This window comes from Gigantopelta aegis, chromosome 4 (genome assembly GCF_016097555.1).
Source record: "Gigantopelta aegis isolate Gae_Host chromosome 4, Gae_host_genome, whole genome shotgun sequence".
In the NCBI taxonomy this organism is placed as follows: Eukaryota; Metazoa; Mollusca; class Gastropoda; order Neomphalida; family Peltospiridae; genus Gigantopelta; species Gigantopelta aegis.
In genome coordinates, this window is record NC_054702.1 from 60,012,615 (window position 1) to 60,038,973 (window position 26,359).

General features: G+C 37.8%; 1 protein-coding gene across 2 annotated transcripts in view; it reads left to right on the forward strand.

Annotated features, from left to right (window-relative positions):
* The window catches only part of LOC121370854 (annexin A6-like), a 71,687-nt gene that overhangs the window by 26,858 nt on the left and 18,470 nt on the right, over window positions 1–26,359 (forward strand). Inside the window, exons 7-16 of one of the 2 annotated variants that reach the window (XM_041496360.1) lie at window positions 241–330; window positions 2,451–2,513; window positions 8,497–8,554; window positions 11,729–11,823; window positions 13,158–13,271; window positions 13,806–13,890; window positions 19,042–19,121; window positions 21,041–21,109; window positions 23,307–23,408; window positions 26,003–26,081. In XM_041496360.1, coding sequence (XP_041352294.1) covers window positions 241–330; window positions 2,451–2,513; window positions 8,497–8,554; window positions 11,729–11,823; window positions 13,158–13,271; window positions 13,806–13,890; window positions 19,042–19,121; window positions 21,041–21,109; window positions 23,307–23,408; window positions 26,003–26,081 — 835 coding nt within the window. The remainder of the gene's footprint in view (window positions 1–240; window positions 331–2,450; window positions 2,514–8,496; window positions 8,555–11,728; window positions 11,824–13,157; window positions 13,272–13,805; window positions 13,891–19,041; window positions 19,122–21,040; window positions 21,110–23,306; window positions 23,409–26,002; window positions 26,082–26,359) is intronic. The other variant, XM_041496361.1, reaches the window with a different exon arrangement.

Genomic DNA, 26,359 nt, shown 5'->3' on the forward strand with positions numbered 1-26,359 from the left:
CTTGTTTTTCATTCATTGGTGAACATTATTATTATTATTATTATATATTTTTTCGAGTTAAAAATATTTGTTATTATTTTTTTTGTTTAAAATTTTATTCCCAGGCTCTTGTTTACAATTAAAACAACACATGCCAAGGGTAAAACATTATTAATATTCATCCAGTTTTGTGTAGTATTATAGCCGCTATGCTATATTACTGAACAATGTTACATGTCCAACTATTGGTTTGGTTTACAGGAGGAAAAGAAGAAATCTCCCCACAGTAAAAACAAAAGTGAAAGCAGCACCCAGAAACTGCCTCCGATAGAAGACAAGAAGACGAAGAAGGTGAGACAATGGTAGACACAGGTCGAACAAGAACTGAATGTGTTAGTTCTACTGTGAATAACGACTGGGTGTAGTTTTCCAATGCTTCACGTAATCACACTAACCGCATGCCATAGTATTAACGATTTACAATAGCTAAACAAGGCAGTTGTATGCTGCAGATACTGCAGATATTTTAACATATTTCTAAACTAAAAAGTATTATTGGCAGTGTTAATTTCATTCGACGGAATGGACGAGTCATTGCTATGGAGCACGCAGTCCGATCTTTTTAAATCGATATTCTGCCTATGGTGGATGTCGAAGTGTGATGCCATAAATTTCTCAAATGCCTTCATAGGCATAGACACAACATTTACGTGCCTATATCAAATTAATGTTCAGGCATGCCAGTCCAGGACACAACATTTGATATATTCAATTGGCTGAGTCCAGGCCTGAAATGATGCCATAAATCTATCAAATTCCTGCAATATACAAAGGCATAAACATTTCATTTACGTGCCTATATCAAATTAATGTTAATGCACGTCAGCCCAGGGCGCAACTTTTGATATCGCCAGTGGCTGTCCAGGCCTGAAATGATGTATTTTAGTTTTGTACTGGGGAGTGGTTAAGCATTCATTTCAATAATTAAAATATCTTCCCCTTCGTTTGTTCTCTATACATGCTCGACTGATCATGTTTGTATAACACATGTATGTGAAATATACACAGGAAATAGATTAAATTACAATAACTATGCTTTTCATGTTTTAAATAATGAACACTACATGTATATGTAATCTGTTGGGATTTGGATTTGTTTTTACGAATACATAAAAAAACAGACATTGAATAGTTATTAGATGCAAACTTAACGAAACGCTCCTGGATATGACAATAGAACCCCATAATAGGGATATATTCAATTGTTAAGTTTCAAAGATAGCATCTAATACTACTATTGATCTTCGTCTCTTTTTCAACACTTACTGGATTGTGACCAAATTAATCACCGTTGTTTACTAGTAACTTAGCGATCATTGTGGAATTATGGATGTCTCCATTCATCCAAATGTGAGTGGGTGGTAAGTTAAGGGCCACGAGTATTGTGTTACTATTATTATTTGTTGCCCCCCAACTCCCATCAAACCTTCTTTAAAAAAAAAATTAAAAAAAATGTATTAAAATTTTATAAAATCAGACACACATACAAGCATACATCCATCCATCCATCCATCCATCCATACATACATACATACATTCATTCATACATTCATTCATTCTTACATACATACATACATTCATACATACATACATTCATACATACATACTTTCATACATACATACATACATACATGGTGTAATATGGGTTGGCCCCAATATAAAATATTGGCTACGCCAGTATCCATTATATTTAATATCACAGCTTATTAACACAGGTGAACTAAATTTACCGAATAACATAATATTAACATTAATTAAACGTCGCACCAGTTATAAAGGAGATCTCGTGTACAAAAGAACTATCTATACAGGACATTTCTAATAAATAACTTACGTATATAGATGAAAGTATTTTACTTGTGTAAAAATGTAACTTATCGATAAAAGATATATTTGTAGATCCATTAAAAGTCCTGTATAGTTAGTTTCGACTGTCTTTGTAAATTAATGTCTAACAAACTATCTGCTGTCTATTACATCATCAAACCCCTTTCTCTTTAAAAAAAAAGAAGAAAAAAAAAAGAATAACAACAAAACAACCATCCGACGGATTCACAGATGGGCGTAATTCACAAAGGTCTCTTAGGCGCTGCTAGACAACAAAGTATCCTCTTTGTAAGTCTTTTAGCATTGCACTGCGAGATCGCAAAGTTGCGAGAGTTTAGTGAATTAGGCCCATGTAACAAATCTCACATTTACCTCTCGCACGTCTGACAAGAGCTCCACAATATAACTACACACACGCCCTATCCCACTTTCAAAATGTTACTTCAGATACGTACCTTAAAAATAACAATGCTTATATTTCATTTTTTACATCAAATGTAAATTGTATTAATGCACTCAGTTTATATTTCTCTAATGTAAATTGTATTAATGCACTCAGTTTATATTTCTCTTGCCTGCCGCAGGGACTCATTTTAATTGACCACACCTATGAAATGTATGACCCGGACTGGAAAAATAAGACTGAGGTACAATAATTCTGAATTTATTTCCATATTTTCACAGTGGCACTTGTGTGAATCATAAAGTCACCGTTGTATGCTCAGTACCTTAATGCATGTGTTTACCGTTAAAGTGATTTCTGACAACCGATATTTAAATGTCACACTTGATTCATTCACCTGTTCATTGGTTTATTATCTCATTCATTCTTTCGTTCGTTCCTTCATTCATTTTATGCTTCACTTACCGCTTCAAGTGTTTAAAAGCATCCGTGTTTCTGTCAGTGGCGGATCTAAGGGGTGGGGGGAGGTGGGGGAATCCCAGGGGCCCGGCCCCTTAAATGTTGCGACAGTTACATTTTAATTTAACTTTTTCATTTTTTGTTACGTTGGAGAATCCAAGGAATCCCTCGGGGGACGTTTGTGGTCTTCGGCCACATGCCATTGGACCCTCCTAAATGGATTTTCTGGATACGCCACTGTCTATTATTCCTGCTTTGTCAAGAAACATAACATACCTATTACGTGTTAGCGTATACTTCTGTCAGTGAATGATGTATACACTGTTTGTGTGTATTGAAATTGAACTGTTTGATGTGAAAGCAATAACATTAAAAATGCTTTATGAATGGGGCGTGTAGAAGACAACTCAAGTTTTTGTCAGCACACGGCTGGTCTTTATATAATCGCTTGTTTGCATAATAGGGGTTACACACCTTTAATGTATTATATAGATATCTGCTTTATGTGGGTAGGTGTAGCTCACGTTTTGAGTTAAAGCATAACGGGTTGCGAATAACCACAATTATGTATGTACTCTTTATGTAGCACTTTTGAATATTTACGATTTGTTATCTTATTTGAAGCATTTTTATTTTACCCAGCTTGCACACACTATTTTCCTTCCGGTTCTTGTGTTCTTATATAGAGAATAACAGTCCCAAGTTCAGCCAGCAAACGTTTCGTTAACGTTCGCGAACTATTTGATTGGTTCACGACGTGGCCATTTGGTTTACCGTGAAGCGCATAAATCAGTATAGCGGACGTTTTTTTGTGCTCGGTCTGGCTGAACTCATACCTGGTTACTGTCTTAAAGGCGCAAACATTAGTTTTAAAACGTAAAAATTGACACTAATTTTAGTTAATCTACAAACCTGTAGCACATTTGGATAAAGTTACAACAGAGTGAAACAACAGTTTCTGACGTTGAAAAGATGAAATACCCCTAAAACATGACTAAACCTCGACTCCATAACTGTTACTTCTCAGACGCACGTGCTTTTGTTAAAATGAGAAAAATGCATTTTGTGATATTAAAAACACTAGGATAATCAGCAACATGTACGGAAATGGATAATCTAACAATAAAATCTATGTAAAATATGATTTCATTTATCAAAACCGGCTCTAATAGTGAAATATATGCCTTAGTGTTTAAAGACTAGGGCCTGTCCCTTTAAGATATCTGGGATAAGTTCAGTCAACCGCTTGTCGCTAATGTCCGCTGACTGGTTTTGACGCTACACAGTAAATCGAATTACCACATTGGGAACCAGTCAGAATAGTTTGCAAACGTTAAACATTTATGTATTGATGTATTAATATCTATATACTGTATGTATGTCGTGTTTGACTATTACATACATAGATATTAACGCACTGGCACAGGGATTAAATCCTTTCCGACCTCACAAATTATCTCATGCCGTTGCTAGGACTCGATACTCGGTCGATCACGCTTATGTGCATGAAACAGTGGGCAGACCTGGAACTGGCTAATATGTATTGATGTATGAATATCTATATATTGTATGTATGTCGGGTTTGACTATTACATACATAAATATTAACGCCCTGGCGCAGGGGGTATTTAAATACTTTTCGACATCACAAATTGTCTCATGCTGTTGCGTGGACTCGAACCGGTGTCACCCAATCGCCCGCACCTTATAGACTTGCCACGATACGCTTTCGACTACCGAGTCTTTATTTTAAAAAATGGTCATTAAACAATCCATATACATGTGTCTGCAAGCTACTTGTAGATCCCGCTTACGTGCATGAAACAGTGGGCAAACCTGGCACTGGCTAGTATGTATTGATGTATGAATATCTATATATTGTTTGTATATGGGGTTTGACTATTACATACATAGAGAGTAATGAGAAGTTAATGACGTCGGATATCGGCTTTATCCTGTGAAGGCAAGAATGGGAATTTCTCATTCGGCCTGAACAGGATAAAGCCGATATCCGACGTCATTAACTAGTTATTATCTTTATCCTGCAGACCATAAAAATTAAGGGGAAAAGCTATTATTTCTGGGGGGTTTTCAGCTACATTGTACAATGACCTATCTAGAGGTCAAATGAGCGATTTTGTAATGTCGCTATGCGTGAAGTCAAAGATCATACCCTGCTACTATACGGGTATGACTTTGCTTTAGCCTTCATGATATTCTGTCAATAGAAACGGTGGTTGCAGGATAAATAGATATTAAGGTACAGGCGCAAGGAATAATTGAATCTTTTCTGGCCTCACAAATTGTATCATGCCGTTGAGATCGAATCGCCCGCACCTTGCATACTTGTAGACGGTTCTTTTTACCAGTTCATTACGTCATTCCGTGAGGAAAGATTGTACGTGACGTCACGAAATAAGTAAACCTGCATGCATTCCTTCTTTCTAGTGACGTAGGGTCGTGACGTCGCGGTACAAAAATAAAATGCAGTGGATTTTATAATAATTATACTAAACATATAAGACTGGTTATGGCATAATTAATTATTAATAGTGTACAAACTGAAACACTGATTTGTTTGGGTAATAATTTATGCTAAATGGAATCAAATGCGTCCTCTGCTGACCTAGATATATGTGTGAGTTATTTTTTAATTTTATTTTACTAATAAACTAATATACGACGAGCACGTACTATGTGTATGTGTATGTGTATGTGTATGTGTATGTATGCATGTTAAGGTATTGTAATGGAAACGTTCACCTAGGTCTCTCAACAGAAGACCTTATAAATATCGGCGTTACGTTATCGTATCTAGTATGTATTGATGTATGAATATCTATATATTGTATGTATGTCGAGGTTGACTGTTACATACATAGATATTAACGCACTGGCGCAGGAGATAATTAAATCCTTTCTGGCTTCACAAATTGTCCCATGACGTTGCTAGGACTCGAACCTGTGGCACTGAATCGCCCGCAAATTGCAGATTAACCACGATGCGCTCTGAGCTATCGAGGCATCCATAAAAAAGGATGCTCTTTAACTCATTCACATGCATGGGGCCTACAATCCACGCGGTCGATCCCGCTTACATGCATGAAACAGTGGGCAGACCTGGCACTGGCTAGTATCGTATCTAGTTATGTATGTATGTATGTATGTATGTATGTATGTAAATATGTATGTATGTATTTATGCACTTATTTCTATTTTTTGTTTCTATTTCGCATTTTCTTATAACTACATACATCTATGCACATGGCTTTTAGAAATAAATAATTGCTGTGCACTTCTCTTTCGCTGCTATCTTTGACCATCACTGATAAATTTACAAAAGGAAAAGACCAACAAAGGTGATCAAAGTTCAAGGTCAAATAAATCAAAAACTGCTCGAGATGGCGAGAAAACAAAAGCAGATGGACATCGAGACCAGGACACCAAGGAATCAGACGACATAACCCAGAAGAACAACGAAGAAAACAACGAAGAAAGTAGACAAAACCAAGAAGGAATGCCATCCCAGGAAGATGGACAACCATCCACAGACAAACACAAAGAACCACCAGAGCACAAAAAAGACTCCAAACAAGCACTAACAAAGAAAACGAAAGAAAAGAAAGGGAAGGATAAACAAGGATCAGATGAAAATAAGGCAACACATCTAAATGTGTCCATGTTGTTAAATGTTTAGGGCATTTGTAGTTTATATAGTTTTTCCTTTTGTGTTCTGTTCTATTTCAGTTTTTGGTGTGAGTAGTCGGCAGTCTGTGTTATTAGTAATTCCCTAGTATTTAGTTCATTTTATTTGCTATCACAATGTAAAATGTGTCTTAGCGATTTTAGTGAACATAATGCATTGACAAGCAGTCATTATTAGGTAAGATACGTTCAGCTATGCTAATATTTCATCATATCGTCGATGTCGTGAAATGTTCCTAAATATGCGCTTTCAAGACTTGACGATTTTTAAATTAATAGACTTAGAAGATTTGACCGTTCAAATAACAACTCTATTACAGCCGATAAAAACACTTTTTACCTCAACCATAATGCATTCGTACACTATGCTTTCTATAATGAAATGTATTTTAAAGGGATTGTCGATATTGTTTTTAGCCAATAGAGCCCTTTCGTTATACAAATATACAATGTACTTTTATTGATTAGTCTATGACTTTCAATAACGGTTTTTACGTACACCAATTTTGCATTAAAAAATCTTTCCTTTCAAACCACGTACACCAATTTCCCATGATAAACAAAGTCCTTGCAAACAGGCAAACAAAATTTAAAATGATTGGAACAAACGGAATCCCAAATATATATATATATATATATCAATCAATATCTTTCTTTATCCAGTGTTTATTTTAATGATTACATTCCAGGATAGAAAGGGCGGGACGTAGCCCAGTGGTAAAGTACCAGCCTGATAAGCGGTCGGTCTGGGGTCGCTTCTCGTCGATGGACCAGTTGGGCTGTATTAATCTCGTTCCAACCGGTACCACACGACTGGTATATCAAATGCCGTGGTATCTGCTAACCTGTCAGTGGGATGGTGCATATAGAATATACCTTGTTACTAATGAAAAAAATGTAGCAGGTTTCCTATCTAAGACTGTATGTCAAAATTATCAAAATTTGACATCCAATAGCAGATGATTAAATAAATATGTTAAAGAAAACAAACTTTACTTTCATCTCTTTCAAATGAAATACGATAATAGGGAGTGTTTTATAGCAGTAAAAATTTATATACTTTTAATATTGTTCAGTAACTTAAATGGACTGTTTTAAGACTATATATATAGTAGTCAATAGCGATGATTGCATTTAGTCAGTTAAACACTTTGTTTCACATTATGGTTTTTTTAGTAACCTACCTTAGAAACATGCATGTGTTATTAGCTTTGTTAACTAGATATACGTTGATACGTTCATCAATCTAGTAATGTGAATAGAAAAATATTTTGTTGGGTTTGTTTGGTGTAGCATGGTTATTACTAGTATTGGTATTATAGGTCAGTTTATATTATATATAGCAATGATGGAGAATAAAACGTCTGTTTTTATTAGTATCTCCACACTGAGTTTTGTCTTAGGTATTGTTTAGTATTGTTAAACAGATTTAATATATATGTCTAGAATAATCACGTTAATTGTCTTGTTTCACAATGTTTTTCACTTGTAATAGTTGGTTTAAATGATTTGCTCAAATAAATGAAAGTAATTTTTACTATATAATCTTTGACAATTATTTTTAAGCACTGATTACTATTTGCGTTTATATATATATATATATATATATATATATAATATCGGTCTCGAAAAATACAATATTAATTAATATTTGAATTGTAATAACTAAAGTGGTGAAGAACAAATGCATTTTAAAGATGTTTTATTTGTTTACTTTTTTTGACAATTTTTTTTGGACACTATTGCGCTTAATGCGCCGTCGGTCAAGGATCGATCCCTGTCTCTGGGCACATTGGGCTATTTCTCGCTCCAGCCAGTGCACCACGACTGGTATATCATAGGCGGTGGTATGTACTATCTTATCCGTGGAATAAGCATATAAAATATAATATGCTTCTAATGAAAAAAACAAATGTAGCGGATTTCTTCTCTAAGACTATACGTCAAAATTACCAAATGTTTCACATCCAGTAGCCGATCATCAGCAAATTAATGTCATCCAGTGGTGTCATTAAACAAAGAAACAAACTATTTACACGTGTATTTGTTTTATGTTTTTTTAGACAGAAAGCCCAGCGGAAGGAGACGCCAAGCAGCTATTCAGAGTAGCGAAACAACTGGGTAAGTGATGCCATGCCCCCCAAACAATGACATGAAATAATTGCTGATGCTGTTCCAAAGTGTGCCCATGTAAAAAAAACTAATCCAAGGGACATAACTGATAGATCTATGATAAAATGCTTCGAAGAAACATTGTCGATACAACGATGAGACACTTGAGTAACTTTCAACGGCATGAACATTTTATCTGTAATGTGGCCTCGGTAAATGATAGTAAAAACAAAAATAAAAATGAAACAAGAGAAACTACAAACAACAATAAAACAAAACAATATTGAATGGGACAACAAAGCGTTGATAAGAACAGAAAAATTCCGAAAAACCTAGTCGGAAAGCTTTGTGTTTTTTTTCGTTTGGATAATCTTTCATAGAGCAATATTTATATAAAACGTTTTATTCTACAGATGAGATATGTTAACACAGGTAATGTATAGCTTAAGAGGAAAATGCACATTTGAACTAACACCACTTGAGCGCTGGGATGTCGTTAAACATTCATTCATTCATTCATTTATTCATTCAACATCACTTGGGTTTGTTATCCTTGTGCGTGTACCTGTACCTGTACCTGTACGTGTACGTGTACACACACATATATGTGTGCAAGTGTGCACGTGTTTACAAGTGTGTCTTAATATCTGTGTACCATAATGTTTATTGGACAGCCAATTAAGAGTGTTTTAATACATTTTTTTTCATATTAACCGTTTGTCTTTGCAATAAACTCTCTAAATCATCCACGAGTTATTCGGCACTTTTTAAAGCCCAGTTCTCACTTGAACAATTTTTCGTGCAACTGCGGTGCGACTAAAAGATTGTACAGCCATGCGATTCCCGTACGAATTACCTAGGCCCCCCCCCCCCCTCCCCCCCCCCCCCCCCCCCCCCCCCCCCCCCCCGAGTAGTCTCACTTGTGCAACTGCCATGCGACTGCCTTTCTGCACCGGGCTCGCATACGCTCGCATGAGATTTGCACAGGTTGCACGACAGTTGCACGGAAGTCTGATGGATGTCGCACGGGAGTCGCAGGGGGTCCGCTGGGAGTCGCACATCTCGGCTCTCTTAAGACTCACGACTCCCGTGCGACCTATCATACTGCCGTGCGACTGCTTTGCAACCTCTATGCGACCAATGCGAACTGTACGAACCTAGAGACAGCCGTACGATAATTTTAAACATTTGAAAAATGTCGCACCGGCATGCGACATGTCCGAAACACACACGACACCCCTACAACGTGTGCGAATCATCAACATACTGCCGTGCGACTCCCGCACGCCCTGTACGATTTGGTGGTCGCACGGAATTCGCGTAGAAAATCGTTCAAGTGAGAACGGGGTTTTACTAACGAATTCTTGCCTAAAACGCATTTCTACGTTAAATGACACAACAGATGCACATTGTCGGAGGTGGTGTGTTGTAGGTATAATGGCAGGGTGAGGACTGTCCGACGGATTGCTATTACGTGGGTAAAGTTTACGATCATCTCATTTAGTTCTAAGACTGGTGTAACAAAGGCCGTGGTATGTGCTATCCTGTCTGTGGGATGATGCATATAAAAGATCCCTTGCTACTAATGGAAAACTTGTAGCGGGTTTCCTCTTTATGACTGTGTCAAAATTACCATATGTTTGACATCCAATAGTCGATGATTAATGAATCAATGTGCTCTATTGGTGTCGTTAAACAAAACAAACGAACATAAATGTCCCGAGTGTATGCACCGATAAATATAATTTCTCAATGCAGGGTTGTAATTTTTACTGGGGGGTGGTGGGGGAGGAGATCCTACATGATTGTATCCAGGTATGTCTTACTGCAGTTCCCCACCCAGTTATTTCAATCTCTGTACGGCCCTGTTCAGTATTACTTAAAATTAATTTAAAAAAGGGGAAAAAAACCAACAACAAGAAACAAAGGAAAATTAAACAAAAGATAAACATGAGGAAAAACCCCGGAACGAAACGAACCAAATCAAAACGAACAAAGCATTACATAAAAGCAAATCAAATCAAAGCAAAGCAAAGCAAAAGCAGAGGCAAAGGCAAAGGCAACAGCAAAAGCAAAAGCAAAGCAAGGCAAGGCAAATCAAATCAAATCAAAGCAAAGCAAGAGCAAATTTAAGCAAAAGCAAAAGCAAAGGCAAAGGCAAAGGCAAAAGCAAAACAAAGAAAAAGCAAAAGCAAAAGCAAACCAAAAGCAAAGCAACGGCAACAGCAAAGCAAAAGCGAAGCAAAAGCAAAAGCAAAGCAAAGCAAAGCAAAAGCAAAGCAAAAGCAAAGCAAAGCAAAAGCAAAGCAAAAGCAAAGCAAAAGCAAAGCAAAAGCAAAGCAAAGAAAAGCAAAAGCAAAAGCAAAGCAAAGCAAAGCAAAGCAAAAGCAAAGCAAAGCAAAGAAAAAAACAACAACAAAAGCAACAACAAACAAAAACAAGCTGTACTCGGCCTGAAATCATTCAGATACACTAGATTTGTTTTGTGCAGTTTATTCACATTAAATTGATTTTCTGCACGAAAGCCGAGACGGCTCAATTACTGACCGTCTGATTTTCAATGGACCCGTGTTTAGAACCTTCATAACTATGGTTACACAATGGAAACAATTTATTTTTATGAGTTTGCCTGTTGAGTTTTATAATTGTGTTTTAGATAATGATGATTTGCTCTTGTCATTTCTAAAAAAATACTAACATCACGTTTGAAAAACAAAAATTATCATTTACCACCAAACACAACACTATATTAACGGATATTTCTTTTTTCAATTTAAATAAATTTAATAAATATTTCATACTTTGTTTTGCAAATAACCAATGGGAAGTTTTATTTGATTTTGTTATATTTTTATTTTGTATTAACCAAAGAGTATTTTTTATGCCATTATTATATTCTTCTGTCGTGTATTAAATATTTTAAAGTCTACAAAAGACACCCCAGTCATCTGTCTTCATACAGATATATATATTTCCAACTTTGTGTAAATACCACCGCTTATAAAGGTCATTAAAACAAAAACTAATTGTGAAGATCATTGTAGACATGATTGACTTTCGTAATTCAGATTAACTAATCTCGAGAAAGATAATCTTAATACAGAGTATAATATATTTCAATTCTGTTTAGTTAGCATACATTGATAATCACATGGTCATATAGTTCCTGTTTTCCGTTTCCAGCTCTCCCTGATGAGATCCTTATAAAGACCCTTGTGAAGAAATCCCAGGCACAGAGACTGCAGACGAAAGCAAAGTTTCATGAGTTGTATGATCTGGTCAGTATACATGTATTTAAATTTACAGTTTTACCCTCTTTAATTGAAATCCACGCAGGCGCGGATCCAGAATGCAGGGTGGAGTGGGTGGGGTTCATATGCAACTAATTAAATGAAACATATTTAAGAGTACCTATTCATTAATTAAAATAAGTGAACACAAATCATTGTCATGAGTGGGGGATGGGTCCGGACCCCCTCGACCCCCCTCTGGACCCGCGCCTGCTACGTTGCTTATTTAAGTTATAAAATATATTTAACTACCAACTAAAGTTTTTTAAGCAATATTTTTCACACTGTGATTAGATTCATAGTACATTTTTGAAAATGGAAATCTGAATCCATAACATTATAACCCTTTAACATTTCATTTTGAAAGGGGTAAATAAAGACATCACAGTACATAGCCTCATGATTGGATATGTAACATTTTAAAGTCTCATATAGAATGGATGCGTTGCAAATACATTAGTTGCAATAGAAGCGTCTAGACTGGATGCGTGTAAAGCGTGCGTGTGTAAAACGCATGCTGCCAGTCGCAATGAAATTATCTTATATGGTGTATATGTCCAAAACGCAAGCCGCAGACACATGAGACGCAACATGCGGACCGCACACACGCGCCGCATCCAAAATTAAACTGTAAAGCATGTGCACTATTCCACATACAGTCAATATTATCTTGCTGGACACGTGCATTTGCGCCCTCCATAAGTGTATGTTTGACGTCTATCGCCACATTATCAATGTAGGAACTGCCCTAGGCGGAAATTCAATTTGTCCGTAATCAATACGTATATATGCATTTGTACACAATCCACAAATACACAGAGTAATCGAATACGCACGCGAAGGACGCATAAATGGAATATACTCGAACCATTTACTTAGAAAGTGATTGATGCGGATTACGAATGACGGATTTCGTATTCCTATACGCATGCGGATTACGGACAAAATGGAATTTGCGCCTAATGCTAGTGTCAGACTACCAACTGCCAGCAGACCAACTTTCTGCTGTCATGAGTCTCTACAACTGTCCAGTTTCTAGTCTGAGCGCTCTTACAACTCGATTCTCGTCGTACAACCCATTAGTTGTTAATCTGAGCGCACCCGTCGTAAATAGGGAGTTGTTAGAAATTATAACTCAACTTTCTGCTGTTGGTAGTCTTAGCCTAGCATTACTCTATCCAAGCATCTCAAGAAGTACCCTGTCACTTATGGCCATGTTCAAATAAAAAATAGTTACACGTTTTCCATGCTGGTTTACATGCAATGCATGGTCGTGCCTGACGTTGATGTAACTTGTTGTTCACTTTGCTTTTTTTCACCAGGATCTTGACACAGAGTTGAAGGACGGACTGGGTAAAGACTGGCATCCACTCATAGATGCTCTGCTGTCAGAACATGGAACATCAGAGTGCGAAGAACTCCACAAAGCTATACATGTGAGTAAACCGGCCTCGCTGTGGTGTCGTGGTTAAGCCAATGGGACATAAGGCTGGTAGGTACAGGGTTCGCAGCCCCAGAGCGAGTTTTAACGACTCAATGGGTAGTTGTAAGTCCACTACACCATCTTGTCTCTCAGTAACCACTAACTACTAACAACTAACTCACTGTCCTGGATAGACATCCCAGATAGCTGAGGTGTGTGTGTGTGTGTGTGTGTGTGTGTGTGTGTGTGTGTGCCCAAGACAGCGTGCTTGAACCGCAATGAGATATAAGCACGAAAATAAGTTGAAATGAAATGAAACATGTCAGTAAACAATAGTGTAAAGTGGTCCTTACTAGTTCAATGTCATCTATGATGGGTGGGTGGGTGGGTGAGTGGGTGGGTGAGGAGAGAAACAAGTTATCCGCGAACACAATTGAATTGACAGAGCCTCACAAGGAATACCGGACTTCGGACAAGTAAATAACACTGGAATATTGTCTCAGAAAGGTAATTGTCTGATTATACGTTCTTTTTTTTAATCTTCCAGAGTGGCAACATTGTGGGTATTATGGAAGTTCTTTGTTCAACGACTTCATCAAGCTTAGCCAAGTTGAAAGATGCTTACAGGAAAGGTAACTCACGATGCTCTTATCTGGTTTGAGAATAAACAGTTGCTTCCCTTATAATGTTACTTGGGCAGGTACGGGTGCATCAAGTGTGTTGTGAATCGTAGGATTAGCCACACCGTTGTTTTGTCCCCTCCGTCCCAACCAGTTCAACATGACTGATATATTAAATACCGTGGTATGTATTGTTGTGTCTGGGAACAAACATAGACACGTTTTGTCTTTCTGTCTTGAGCTAGTATTGAAATAACCATACAATCGACAACAGACATAGACGTAATCTAAAACATGCTAATAGTCTGGCAGCCAAAAGCAACTTTTTTGCCAGACGCCTTTTTGTCGGTTATAGTTTTTTTTCAGTGTTGATTATTCATTGCTACCAGGTGGGTGTAGAGTTCTCATCCTTGGGGAAATTGAGAAAAGTGTGAAAATCCAAGATGGCCGCCACTGAATCAACTTATTCTCATATCTTCGCCACCAGATAAGATACAAACATGATTGAACTGTCTTTTTATATGTTTTCAGACACGAGGAATCCGATTCCACCAATATTTAGTTAAACAAATGTATAGAAAACAACATGGTGGCCATATACGTCCTAAACATGGCGGCCGATGATGCAAAAGAGGATTATCACTGAAGTTTGTCCACCAGATAACTTGACTTTATTAACTTTCTCTAGTTTCAGGTCTAGATGGAGAGAAATAATTACAAATGAGACAACATGGCACAGAGATTCTGAAATAGCACATGTTATACCTTCGATGATATATGCTGACCCAATTATCATACTTATCAGTTGGTACTTTCCGTAAGGGAACCACTTACAGTAATTGGTTGCTGTGCCATTGAACATGGCTGTGTGGGCACACTAATGGCTGAAACTGGCATTGTAGATGTACTAAGCGTTACATATGGAGGTGTACTGAAAATGCTGAGTGGCAAGAAATACCCCCAGATTGTCAGAGCCCTCAGGATGCTGGTAGAACTACTACTTCGACCCGTCTTTGCCAAATATGATTTGGAAAGCATGGGTGATCTTCAACAAATTTTAGATGACATTGCATCTCAGAATAGAACAGCAAAGCTCTGGATAGATTGTGTCATCAAGCCCCTCTTTACAATTCTCAAGTACACTCGTGCAGAGCGTGAAGCCAACTGGGCTCTGCATCTAGACACCGTCGAGGAAATGATCCCCCTTTTCTTTGCGGCAGGACATGTGAATTGTGCTCGATACGCACTGTATTATCTACGATCAATGCAAGGCCTCCCTGAAGATATCCATACACAATTCATCAAAGGACAACACACGATGCATCATAACGCTGGACTGTTCAATGGTATATGGAGTGATATGGCCATTGAAACTACTTTCATGAGGTATGGTCATAGCAAAAGTGGGATAGTTGGCATAACTTTGAAACAACAAACACTCAAAACGTGGGCTTACAGCTTGCATACCTGTCATGGGATCCCGAATAACTTGAATAACTTGATGAGAGATAATGAAGGGCCATCATCCCAAACCTATTACAAAGAAGAAATGTCAGCACGGATCCAGGGTGATAAACAAGACAGAAACACTATGCGTGCTAAATTGGAGCTTTGCATAGATCCACTCGACTCGGAACAACATTCGGATGAACTGATCAACATTGTTACTGGGCAAGTTGTTACTCACTCTTCTGTCAATGTCGATAAGGCAGTACAACTAGGCCGAACACAGATGGGGTCTTTTGAGCAGAGTTGGCCAGATGGATTCCACGACACAATATCCAGAAGTGTAACCACCATGGCAATTTCACGCAAGCATGTTAAAGTAGTAGAGACCAAAGTGTTTGACAGGGAGATCATCTAGGCTAGAGCCACGGGCATGCAGTCCAGTTCACGCGATCTCGATACAGACACTCTGATGTGTCATGAACTATCACCTGTCCTTATGTCCATGTTCAATGAGAATGGAAACATGAGGGATGCCAAAACCAAATCCAATCTCAAGAATGCCCTCAAAGTGGAAATGTCAAGGAGGCTGGCTGAATGAGATGTGCAAGCGATATTCCTCGATGGGTGTGCTGCCGTCTGGGTAGTGCCTTGGCCATCATCTGGAACTATACAGGACTACCTTGATCGTTTTCGCAGTTACCTTCACATGCACGTGGCAAAAAGTGACGTATATCTAGTTTTCGACTGGGACATTGAGGGTAGTACTAAAGAGACAACACTTCGTGGCAGGGACAAGTCAGCCAGCAGGGTGTACACGTTACGTTGCACAGCTAGTCTACCACCGCAGAAAGTCATCCTTACTGTCACCACCAATAAAGTACAACTGGCAGTGATCCTGTCCCTGTAGAGATCACACGTGGTATTGTAAACAAACGGCAGGAGATGACTACAACACAGGAAGAGGGCGATACTCTGACTGTTCAGAAAGTTGCACGTGTTAGAGCTGGTACCGTACTGGTGGTCGCAGATGATACAGATATTTTCATCCTCCTGTTGTATTTCTGTCACGAGGGCAATATATCCTGCAATGTTCTAATGGTTTCACCAGTGCAAGGTCGAGCTGTCTTGGACATCAACGCAGCAGCAGAAAAACACAGCTTAATCATATCAGACTTACTGGCTGCTCACGGTCTTACTGGTTGTGATACTGTGGCGTCCTACTTTAGTATTGGAAAGGGAATAGCACTTAAAGTTTTGAGATCTGGTAAACATAGCCTCAACTTGTTGGTCAACACAGACGCAGAAGTATCTTTCTCGGATATCACAGAGCAAGCCACACACTTCAAGTTGTCGATCATTCACAGAAGCACGACGAAAAGTGTGGGCGCTCAAAGTTGGTAGGAGCAAGGCCAGTGTACCAAAACTTTGTTCACTGCCACCCACCAATGAAGCCTTCAAGGTAAATGTGGCCAGTGCCCATCTTCAAGTAGCAGTTTGGCTGCATGCCTTGGAGCAAAATCCGCCAGGTTTGAAACCAACTGCTTATGGTTGGTCGCAAGAAGAGGGGTCGAACGCACTCATCCCAATGACTGTCCTCGCTGATATATTGCTAGTCCCAGCAGAGTTGCTGAAGCTGATCAAGTGTTCCTGTGAGAGTGAGATGCCATGCAAAACACAAAGTTGCAACTGCAGCAGTTCTGACATGGCCTGTACACTGTTTTGCTCTTGCAATGGTGGACATGCCTGTCAAAATGAAAAGACTATGGAAGTTCTGCGTTTAGAAGAAGATGAGGACTAATACTTTTGATGGAGATAAGGATATTGGGTATAACATGTGCTTATTTAGAATCGATGTGCCTGTTGTCTTATCTGTATTGAATTTTCTCCATCTGAAACTAGAGAAAGTTAATATAGTCACGTTATTTGGTAGTCAAACTTCAGTGATAGTCCACATTTGCATCATCGGCCGCCATTTTTAGGACATATATGGCCACCATGTTGTTTTCTATACATTTGTTCAAATAAATATTGGTGTATTCGGATTCCTCGTGTCTGAAAACATATAAAAAGATAGTGCAATCATGTTTGTATCTTATCTGGTGGCGAAGATATGAGAATAAGTTGATTCCATGGTGGCCATCTTGGATTTTCGAATTTTTCTCAATTTCCCCAAGGGTGAGAACTCTACACCCACCTGGCTATCATTATATACATGCTAGAGATGAATAATCAACAGTTAAAAAAACTATAACTGGAAAAAATAGGTTATCACCCTCGGCTTCTGGACTATAAGTGTTGTTAAACGAATGCCCATTTCTTTTCCCATCTTTGTTTATTAAAATCAGAGCCGGTTTATCCTAGTAGCACATGTAGCACGTGCTACAGTCCCGCGCTTCAGGGGGCCCCGCGGTGATATGTACATTTATTTTCCCCAGGCAATTTTTCCTCTCTCTTCGAGGGGTTTGCAAAATATATAGCCTATCCCGGGAAGGAGGACCCGCTGTTATTTGTTCTACAGGCCCCGCGGATCCTTAAACCAGCTTTGATTTAAAATATTTCTTTTAAACTAAGAAAGAAAATAGATCAAGAACATATAATTTTCAACTATGATTTAATACTGCCAGAATGTCAACTCCACAAACTTATAATTTAATAGATGAATGTATAGTTTTACTAGAAGCATATTTACACTGATGTTTCTGCTTTTATTTTAAAATATTTACACTGTTTCTGTTTTTATTTTAAAATATTTACACTGATTTTTCTGTTTTTATTTCAACATATTTACACTGATGTTTCTGTTTTTATTTCAACATATTTACACTGATGTTTCTGTTTTTATTTCAACATATTTACACTAATATTTCTGTTTTTATTTCAACACATTTACACTCATGTTTCTGTTTTTATTTCAACACATTTACACTCATCTTTCTGTTTTTATTTCATCACATTTACACTGATGTTTCTGTTTTTATTTCAACATATTTACACTGATGTTTCTGTTTTTATTTCATCATATTTACACTGATGTTTCTGTTTTTATTTCAACACATTTACACTGATGTTTCTGTTTTTATTTAAACATATTTACACTGATGTTTCTGTTTTTATTTCATCATATTTACACTTATCTTTCTGTTTTTATTTCATCACATTTACACTGATGTTTCTGTTTTTATTTCATCACATTTACACTGATGTTTCTGTTTTTATTTAAACATATTTACACTAATGTTTCTGTTTTTATTTCAACACATTTACACTGATGTTTCTGTTTTTATTTCAACACATTTACACTCATGTTTCTGTTTTTATTTCAACACATTTACACTCATGTTTTTGTTTTTATTTAAACATATTTACACTGATGTTTTTGTTTTTATTAACGGGTGGGATCTAGCTCAATCGGTAAAGCGCTTGCTTCGTAGGATCGAATCACCTCAGCGGGCCCATTCCATGATTGGTATTTTTACCCGTCCCAACCACTGCACTACAATTGGTATATTAAATGCCGTGGTATGTGGAAAAGTGCATATAAAGATCCCTTGCTACTAATGGAAAAGGTTGCGGGCTTTCTCTCTAAGACTACATTTCTATATGTCAGAATTATAAATATTTTGACATCAATAGCCGATGATTAATAAATCAATGTGCTCCAGTGGTGTCGTTAAGCAAAACGAACTTTAACTTTTGAATGTTTTTATTTTGAAGAATATGCCATCAGCCTGGAGAGTGACATCGCGGAGAACACGAAGAACCCCGTACAGTGCCTTCTGTTAACACTGCAAAAGGTATTCTCGTGTACACCTAGTCCGAGTACTCGCCGTTCGAGAGCTAGACGGACATTTCAATTATATAATAACTCTCTGCTGTCAGAAGATTATAACTCAACAACGAAAACGCGGGATTTTTGTAAACCACCTAGTAGGCAATGATTCAAGCATTGGTACAACAAAATCAACAATAATACTCATTTTCCAGTTCGCTGATAACAAATATTTTATATATTAATAATTAATAAAAAACACTACACAGGCACAGCGGAAATAAGAAGACATTCGGGGGGGGGGGGGGGGGGGCAGACTTTTATCGAGGGCGAAAAGCAAAGTTTCTACGGGGTTAAGAGGGTATGCTCCCCCCGTAAAAGTTTGAAAATTAGATGTCCCGAAATGCAATTTCCTGCATTCTACATTTAAAATTCATCTCTGCCTTAAGATTTACTACTACCAATATTTTTTATTAAGAATTATTGGGCATGCGTACATGAAGAAACCTGACAGCATCTGACGTATTTAACCAAACCATTGTTGAAAGGGGAACAAACCGATAGCACATACGTATTTAACTAAAACATTGTTGAAAGGGGGTACTTGGGTTTGTCATGCCACAACCAGAAGCGGTCAGGCCCTTTTTAAGGGCCATATGGGCAATCTAGGGAGACACCACAGCATCATAGAGGTCTAATTAACGAGCTACTTTCGATTCACTATTGTCAAAACCTATATCAGCTCTGGAACTTTCTTTTTGGCAGACCGTTCAAAATTGCGCCCTATTTCCTCCACCCAAATTGCGCACCTTTTCTCTTTGGCATAATACTTTGCTCCATTCCAAATTCAATAGCACCATCACTCCCTCCTCCCCCTCCCCCACCTTTCCTGTCCTGGACGGAGGAGCCGGCCGAGGCTGGCTCTTGTGCCTAGGACAGGCGTGTGCTACAACAGCTTGCTCTGAATGTGCACGTAAAGACCTATGACATGACATCACATAACAGGACAAAGGGGGTACTGTCCGGTTTCTTTCTGTAATGTGTGTATTGGTGAACAATATATAAAATGTTTGTTATCGGTGAACTCATAAAGATCAGTGTCAAAGTATTTAACGTCAAACATAGTATTCATTTTGTATTAGAACGGCAATCTTTACCTACTCAGTGGTAGGAAAACATCCGGCGTTTTCGTTGACGGCAGAGAGTGATTATAACTGTCGGTGTATCCAAATGTCCGTCTAGCGTTAGAATGGCTAGAGTGCTCGCGCTAATATATTCCATGCATAATTATCACGACTCTTGATTTATTAATGCATCTACATCTATAAAGATTTAGACACTTAAAACGTATTCAAAAGTACACGTAGCGATACAGCGTTTCAAAACGAAAACTCAATACTTGAAATAATTTACATATAAATTCAGTATTAAAAAACCCAAACACACAGAGCAACACGATAACTACTACACTTCAGGTATTGATGTGATAGTTCACCATATTTTAACATATGGAAAGATATCAACCATCACTGTCACAAATGTCGAAATATTTCTCTGCTTAAGACTTCAAAGCACTGTACGTTCAGGGCCGTGCACTCCGGGGGGGGGGGGGGGGGGCAGTTGCCTCCCTGAGAATCTCACTTTTTTTTACTCCAGAAAATAGCATACACATCTCAGGGTTTAATTTGTTAGTGTTTCATTTGTTTATAAAAGGTAGTGCCCCCCCCCCCCCCCCCCCGACCCCTAGGATTTTGATCAGGGTTCGGCCCTGACGTTTTAATTATTATTTTACACGATGAACGAAGAATGATGAGATGCTGAGAAGGTTGTACAAAGGTGGTACGCGAGGTACCCAACTAATACAGGCCTACGGCTAAAGCTGTCCAGCTGTCCATTAATGCTATGTCTTCTGCTGTTATAAATATTGTTGATGTTGATTTTCAGGAAGGCCGAGATGACTCCACTTCAGTGGACAAAAAAGCAGCAGAGAAGAATGCTAAAGCGTTGTTAGAGGTAAGTGTTACATGACAGTCATTATAGCTTTGGGTAATGTCGAATTGGTGCAGTGCATAATAGTGTTTGTACAACTACCTTTCAGATTATTTGGTACATCAGCAGTCACGGCGGAAGCAAGTAGACATGGAGAGGGGGGAGTGGTGTGACTGATATCGAGGTCGCAAAGCAAAGTTTCTAGGAGGTTCGGGGGGGGGGGGGGGGGGGGGAGGGGTTATGCTTCCCCATAAAAGTTTGAAAACTAGATGTCATGAAATGCAATTTGCTGCATTCTACAAGTAAAACTAATCTCTGCTTTAAAATTTACTACCAATAATATTTTTAATTCAAAATTATTGGGAGCTAGAGACCACCCAGCCCCCCCCCCCCCCCCTGCTCTGCCGTGCCTGATCAGTATTTGTGCATGGCTTTATTTAACATAAAAACCAGTACCATTATGGTCAAGTGTACTTACATTCCTGTATTTGAATGTTATACTTGAGGTGCTAACTGCACCATAATCATTCTGGAGAGTTGGAGGTATGGATGTATTGCCAATCGCGCTCTATGTTTAAGTTTTTGCCAAATCCCATTTCGTCCCTGGAAACTACCATATGTACTCTAGTGGTGTCGTTAAACAAAACAAACATACTTTATTGTAATTGTTGTTCTGTTTATGGAGATCATCCTGATAAAACGTAGTTTTTTTTACTTGAATAATTGTTTTATGAATAATATCACTTATGAGCTACAGTAATGTTTGTTTAAGTATTATGAATATCATAAATTGTTATATGGAACCACTTGTACACAAATGATGATGGTATTTTGTTTTCAAATCTATCTTCATTCGACTCTTAGTATCCATTCTTTCCAAATCCCCATTTCGTATTTCATAGTGATGGTTGTTCTGTGTATGAACAACATGCGCATTTGCGTATCATCCGTATAACATTTGGTTTAATTAATTTTATTTTACCAATAATATCACTTATGAGTTTAAAGTAATATTTGTTGACGTATTATGAATATTATGAATCGTTCTATTGAACCAGTTGTACATAAATGTATTTTATAGTAAGGGTTGTTCTGTTTCTGGAAATCTATCGCTTTTGCGTATCATCCCGATAACAGTTTTTGTTTTACTTGGATATTTGGTTTATGACTAATATCAATTATGAGTTAAACTAATGTTTTCTTTGTATGTATTATGAATATTGTTATATGGAACCAGTTGTACACAGCTGATGATAGTAGCTTGTTTTTGAACTCATCTTCTGTACAATTTTGATTTCATTCTATGACTAATATCACTTATGAGTTAAAGTAATGTTTCTTGAAGTATTATGAATATTAGAAATTGTTATATTGAACCAGTTATACACAACTGATGATGGTAGCTTGTTTTAAAAGGGACATACCCTAGTTTTTAAACACTAAGACATATTTTTTTTCTATTACAGCCGTTTTTGATAAAGAAAGAATTGTTTTATTTAACGACGCACTCAACACATTTTATTTACGGTTATATGGCGTCAGACATATGGTTAAGGACCACACAGATTTTTTTAGAGTAAACCCGCTGTCGCCACATAGGCTACTCTTTTACGACAGGCAGCAAGGGATCTTTTATTTGCGCTTCCCACAGGCAGGATAGCACAAACCATGGCCTTTGTTGAACCAGTTATGGATCACTGGTCGGTGCAAGTAGTTTACACCTACCCATTGAGCCTTGCGGAGCACTCACTCAGGGTTTGGAGTCGGTATCTGGATTAAAAATTCCATGCCTCGACTGGGATCCGAACCCAGTACCTGCCAGCCTGTAGACCGATGGCCTGCCACGACGCCACCGAGGCCGGTCCCGTTTTTGATAACTGAAATCATACTTTACAAATGTTATTGTTTAGATTATCCATTTCCGTACATTCGAAGTGTTTTTGGTCATCCTGGTGTTTTTAATATAACAAAATGCATTTCTCATATTTTAAAAATACGCACGTGCGTCTGAGAAATAATAGTTATGGAGTCGAGTTTTAGTCTATTTTTACAGTGTATTTCACCATTTCAAAGACACAAACTCAAGTTTCACTCAGTTGTAACTTTATCCAAATGTGTTACAAGCTTGTAAATTAGCCAAACTTAGTGTTAATTTTCACGGGTTGAAACTAGGGTCTGTCCCTTTAAAACCCATCTTCTTATTTGATGTTGTGTTCTTCAGTCCGGTGATGGTCGGTGGGATGATCAGAGCGGACAGTTCATCATGCTGGTGGCCAAGAAAAGTATAGCTCAAGTGAAGGCCACTCTGAGAGTGTACAAAACAGTAAGTAAACACGGAACGAATCACCAGCATCGGTGGTGGAGTGGTTAAGCTGGCTTGTAATACTTATAGCTGGATTATAACCTATAGTCCGTCCCACAGGGAACGCCTTTTTTCATACTATGCAATTTACTACAAGTTATGTATTTCTGAGCCGATTGATTTGTAAATTGCATACACAAATAGTAATTGTGTTAAATTTCTAACACACGTTTACTTTTCGTCTTATGTTTAATCCAACTGAAATTATTTACAAAAATCATGTTTATAGAATGATGGGACGGACTATAGATGTAGAAATATGTTAGTGTATTTGTGTCTTTTTTTTCTGTAAGACAATGAACCAAGGGTCCCCAGCTTTGGCACTGCCAACTGATCTGGGGATAATGAACTGACCAACCCAACCCAACCATAACACCCCCCCCCCAAAAAAAAAAAAAAAAAAAGAGAAGAAAGAAGAAAAAAGGGGACCCCCCCCCAAATCAATTCCAAAAAATGAGAGCCTGAAAATAAAAAAAAAAAAAAAAAAAAAAAAAAAAAAAGAGAAAAAGAACCCCCCCCCCCCCCCCCCCCCCCCCCCCCCCGCAAAACAACAGCAACAACAAAACAACACAGAAACACCCCTCCCTAAAGACATTACATACCCTTAAGGCTGGGATTCACGGGATTCACATTCCAGTACCAGACCATACCCAGGGTTAGTTTTAAAGGGACAATCCTGAGTTTGCTGCATTGTAAGTTGTTTCCGACTAATAAAATATTTCTACGATTAAACTTACATATTAAATATAGTTTCTGGTTTAGAACATCAGTGTTTGTATATTCAATGTGTTTCTGGTCGTCTTAATATTTGTAAGAAGCCCAAATTGGATTGTGTCTTCAAATAATTTGGTACGAAAAAATTATATTTTTGGAAATAAAATGAAATTTAACCTAGTACAAATATTAGAACGATCAGAAACGCGTTTAATATACAGTCACTAATATTTTATGCAAAAAATATATTTGATATGTAATAACAATCGTTAAAAAGTCTTTGTTAGTCGATAACATCTTAAAACGTGCAGCAAACTCAGGAATGCCCCTTTAATGTCTTGGTTGGAAGGTACTGGACCATAACTCCGACATGTTTCTCTCTAACCACTAACCATTAATTCACTGTCGTGTGACTAATTTAGGAATTCAAGTGGAAATGAAACGAGATGAAAGCGTTGTTTCGTGGCATTTCGGCTAGAACATCATTTTACACGTATGGTAACTGTAACATTTCGTCTAATGTAAAGAAAGAAGCTCTCTCCACTCTACTCTGATTAGCAATATAAACACAAACAATGTAACATAATTTTGCTGTATTCAACTAAAATTGATTCTTTGTTGAGTATTGTGATAATTAATTTATAAAATGTATGATAAAACGGTAACATGTTTCAAAAATGTATTTCACGAATTGTTCTTCCATTTAAAGCCATACTGTCACAGATTTAAGGACCTTATTTCTCTAAAAAATAATAATAAATCAAAATTACATTAATTTTACAGACCAAACCTAGCTATTGCATCACTTTAACTACACCATGATGGAGTGAAATCCATATCAACCGTCTCAGCAATGTTAGTTTTTGAATTATGGACCATTGCCATAATTCAATTATTTTTCAAAATATCATTAATAAGTGGAGTATGGTGGTTACGTAGATGGTTGAATAAAGTACATTTCGGGACAAATCAAATACATATATTCTTAAGTAATACTTTGTTAAGCCATGTAATAGGTCAGTGACCTGTGACAATATGCCTTTAATAATAGAATCGATTACCTACAGATGGTTTGAAATAACTACATATGAACAGACACTTTTCAGACATCTATGATATATCAATATTCAGACGTCTACCTTCCTTTGAGACCGGCCTCGGTGGCATCATGGTACAGATTTGAAGTGCACGTTGTAACACAGCTTAATTGAGAATATCAATTATGCATGTGGCTCGTCGTCTTGACTTGTTTCACATGGCACCGGCCTCGGTGGCGTCGTGGTTAGGCCATCGGTCTACAGGCTGGTAGGTACTGGGTTCGGATCCCAGTCGAGGCATGGGATTTGTAATCCAGATACCGACTCCAAACCCTGAGTGTGTGCTCCGCAAGGCTCAATGGGTAGGTGTAAACCACTTGCACCGACCAGTGATCCATAACTGATTCAACAAAGGCCATGGTTTGTGCTATCCTGCCCGTGGAAAGCGCAAATAAAAGATCCCTTGCTGCCTGTCGTAAAAGAGTAGCCTATGTGGCGACAGCGGCTTTCCTCTGAAAAACAGTGTCAGAATGACCATATGTTTGACGTCCAATAGCCGATGATAAGATAAAAAAAATCAACGTGCTCTAGTGGCGTCGTTAAATAAAACAAACTTTACTTTTTACCTTCCTTTGACACCCAATAGCCTATATGTTTTGTTATGGGTGTCGTTAAACATTTATTAATTCGTTCGTTCGTCGTTCGTTCATTCATTCATTCATTCATTCATTCATTCATTCATTCATTTCATTCATTTTATTCATTCATTCATTCTGTCCTCTAAACGATCTTGCCACCTTTCAGGTTTCAGGGGGTATGGACGCCATACAAGCGGTGCGGGAGGAATGCGACAGTGACTATGCTGACGCCATCAATGCCTTTAGTAAGACAAATCTTCCATCGTTGGTTGTTATCAGTTTATAGTGTAATAAATGCTTTGCCATACTATCATCTCAAGCTTCTGGTTTGTGTAAACTTTATTTATGTCTCGTTAATAATGTTAATGTGTCATGGGATTGAAATGAATTGGTAACTAGTTTAATATCCTATTTATCACTCCTTCATCAATCGTGTTTCAAACAATTTGGTCCAGTGAAATTGGCTTTCGTTTTGTGTGAAAATCGACAACACATATGTTAAAATTCAGTGATAGTGCGTGAC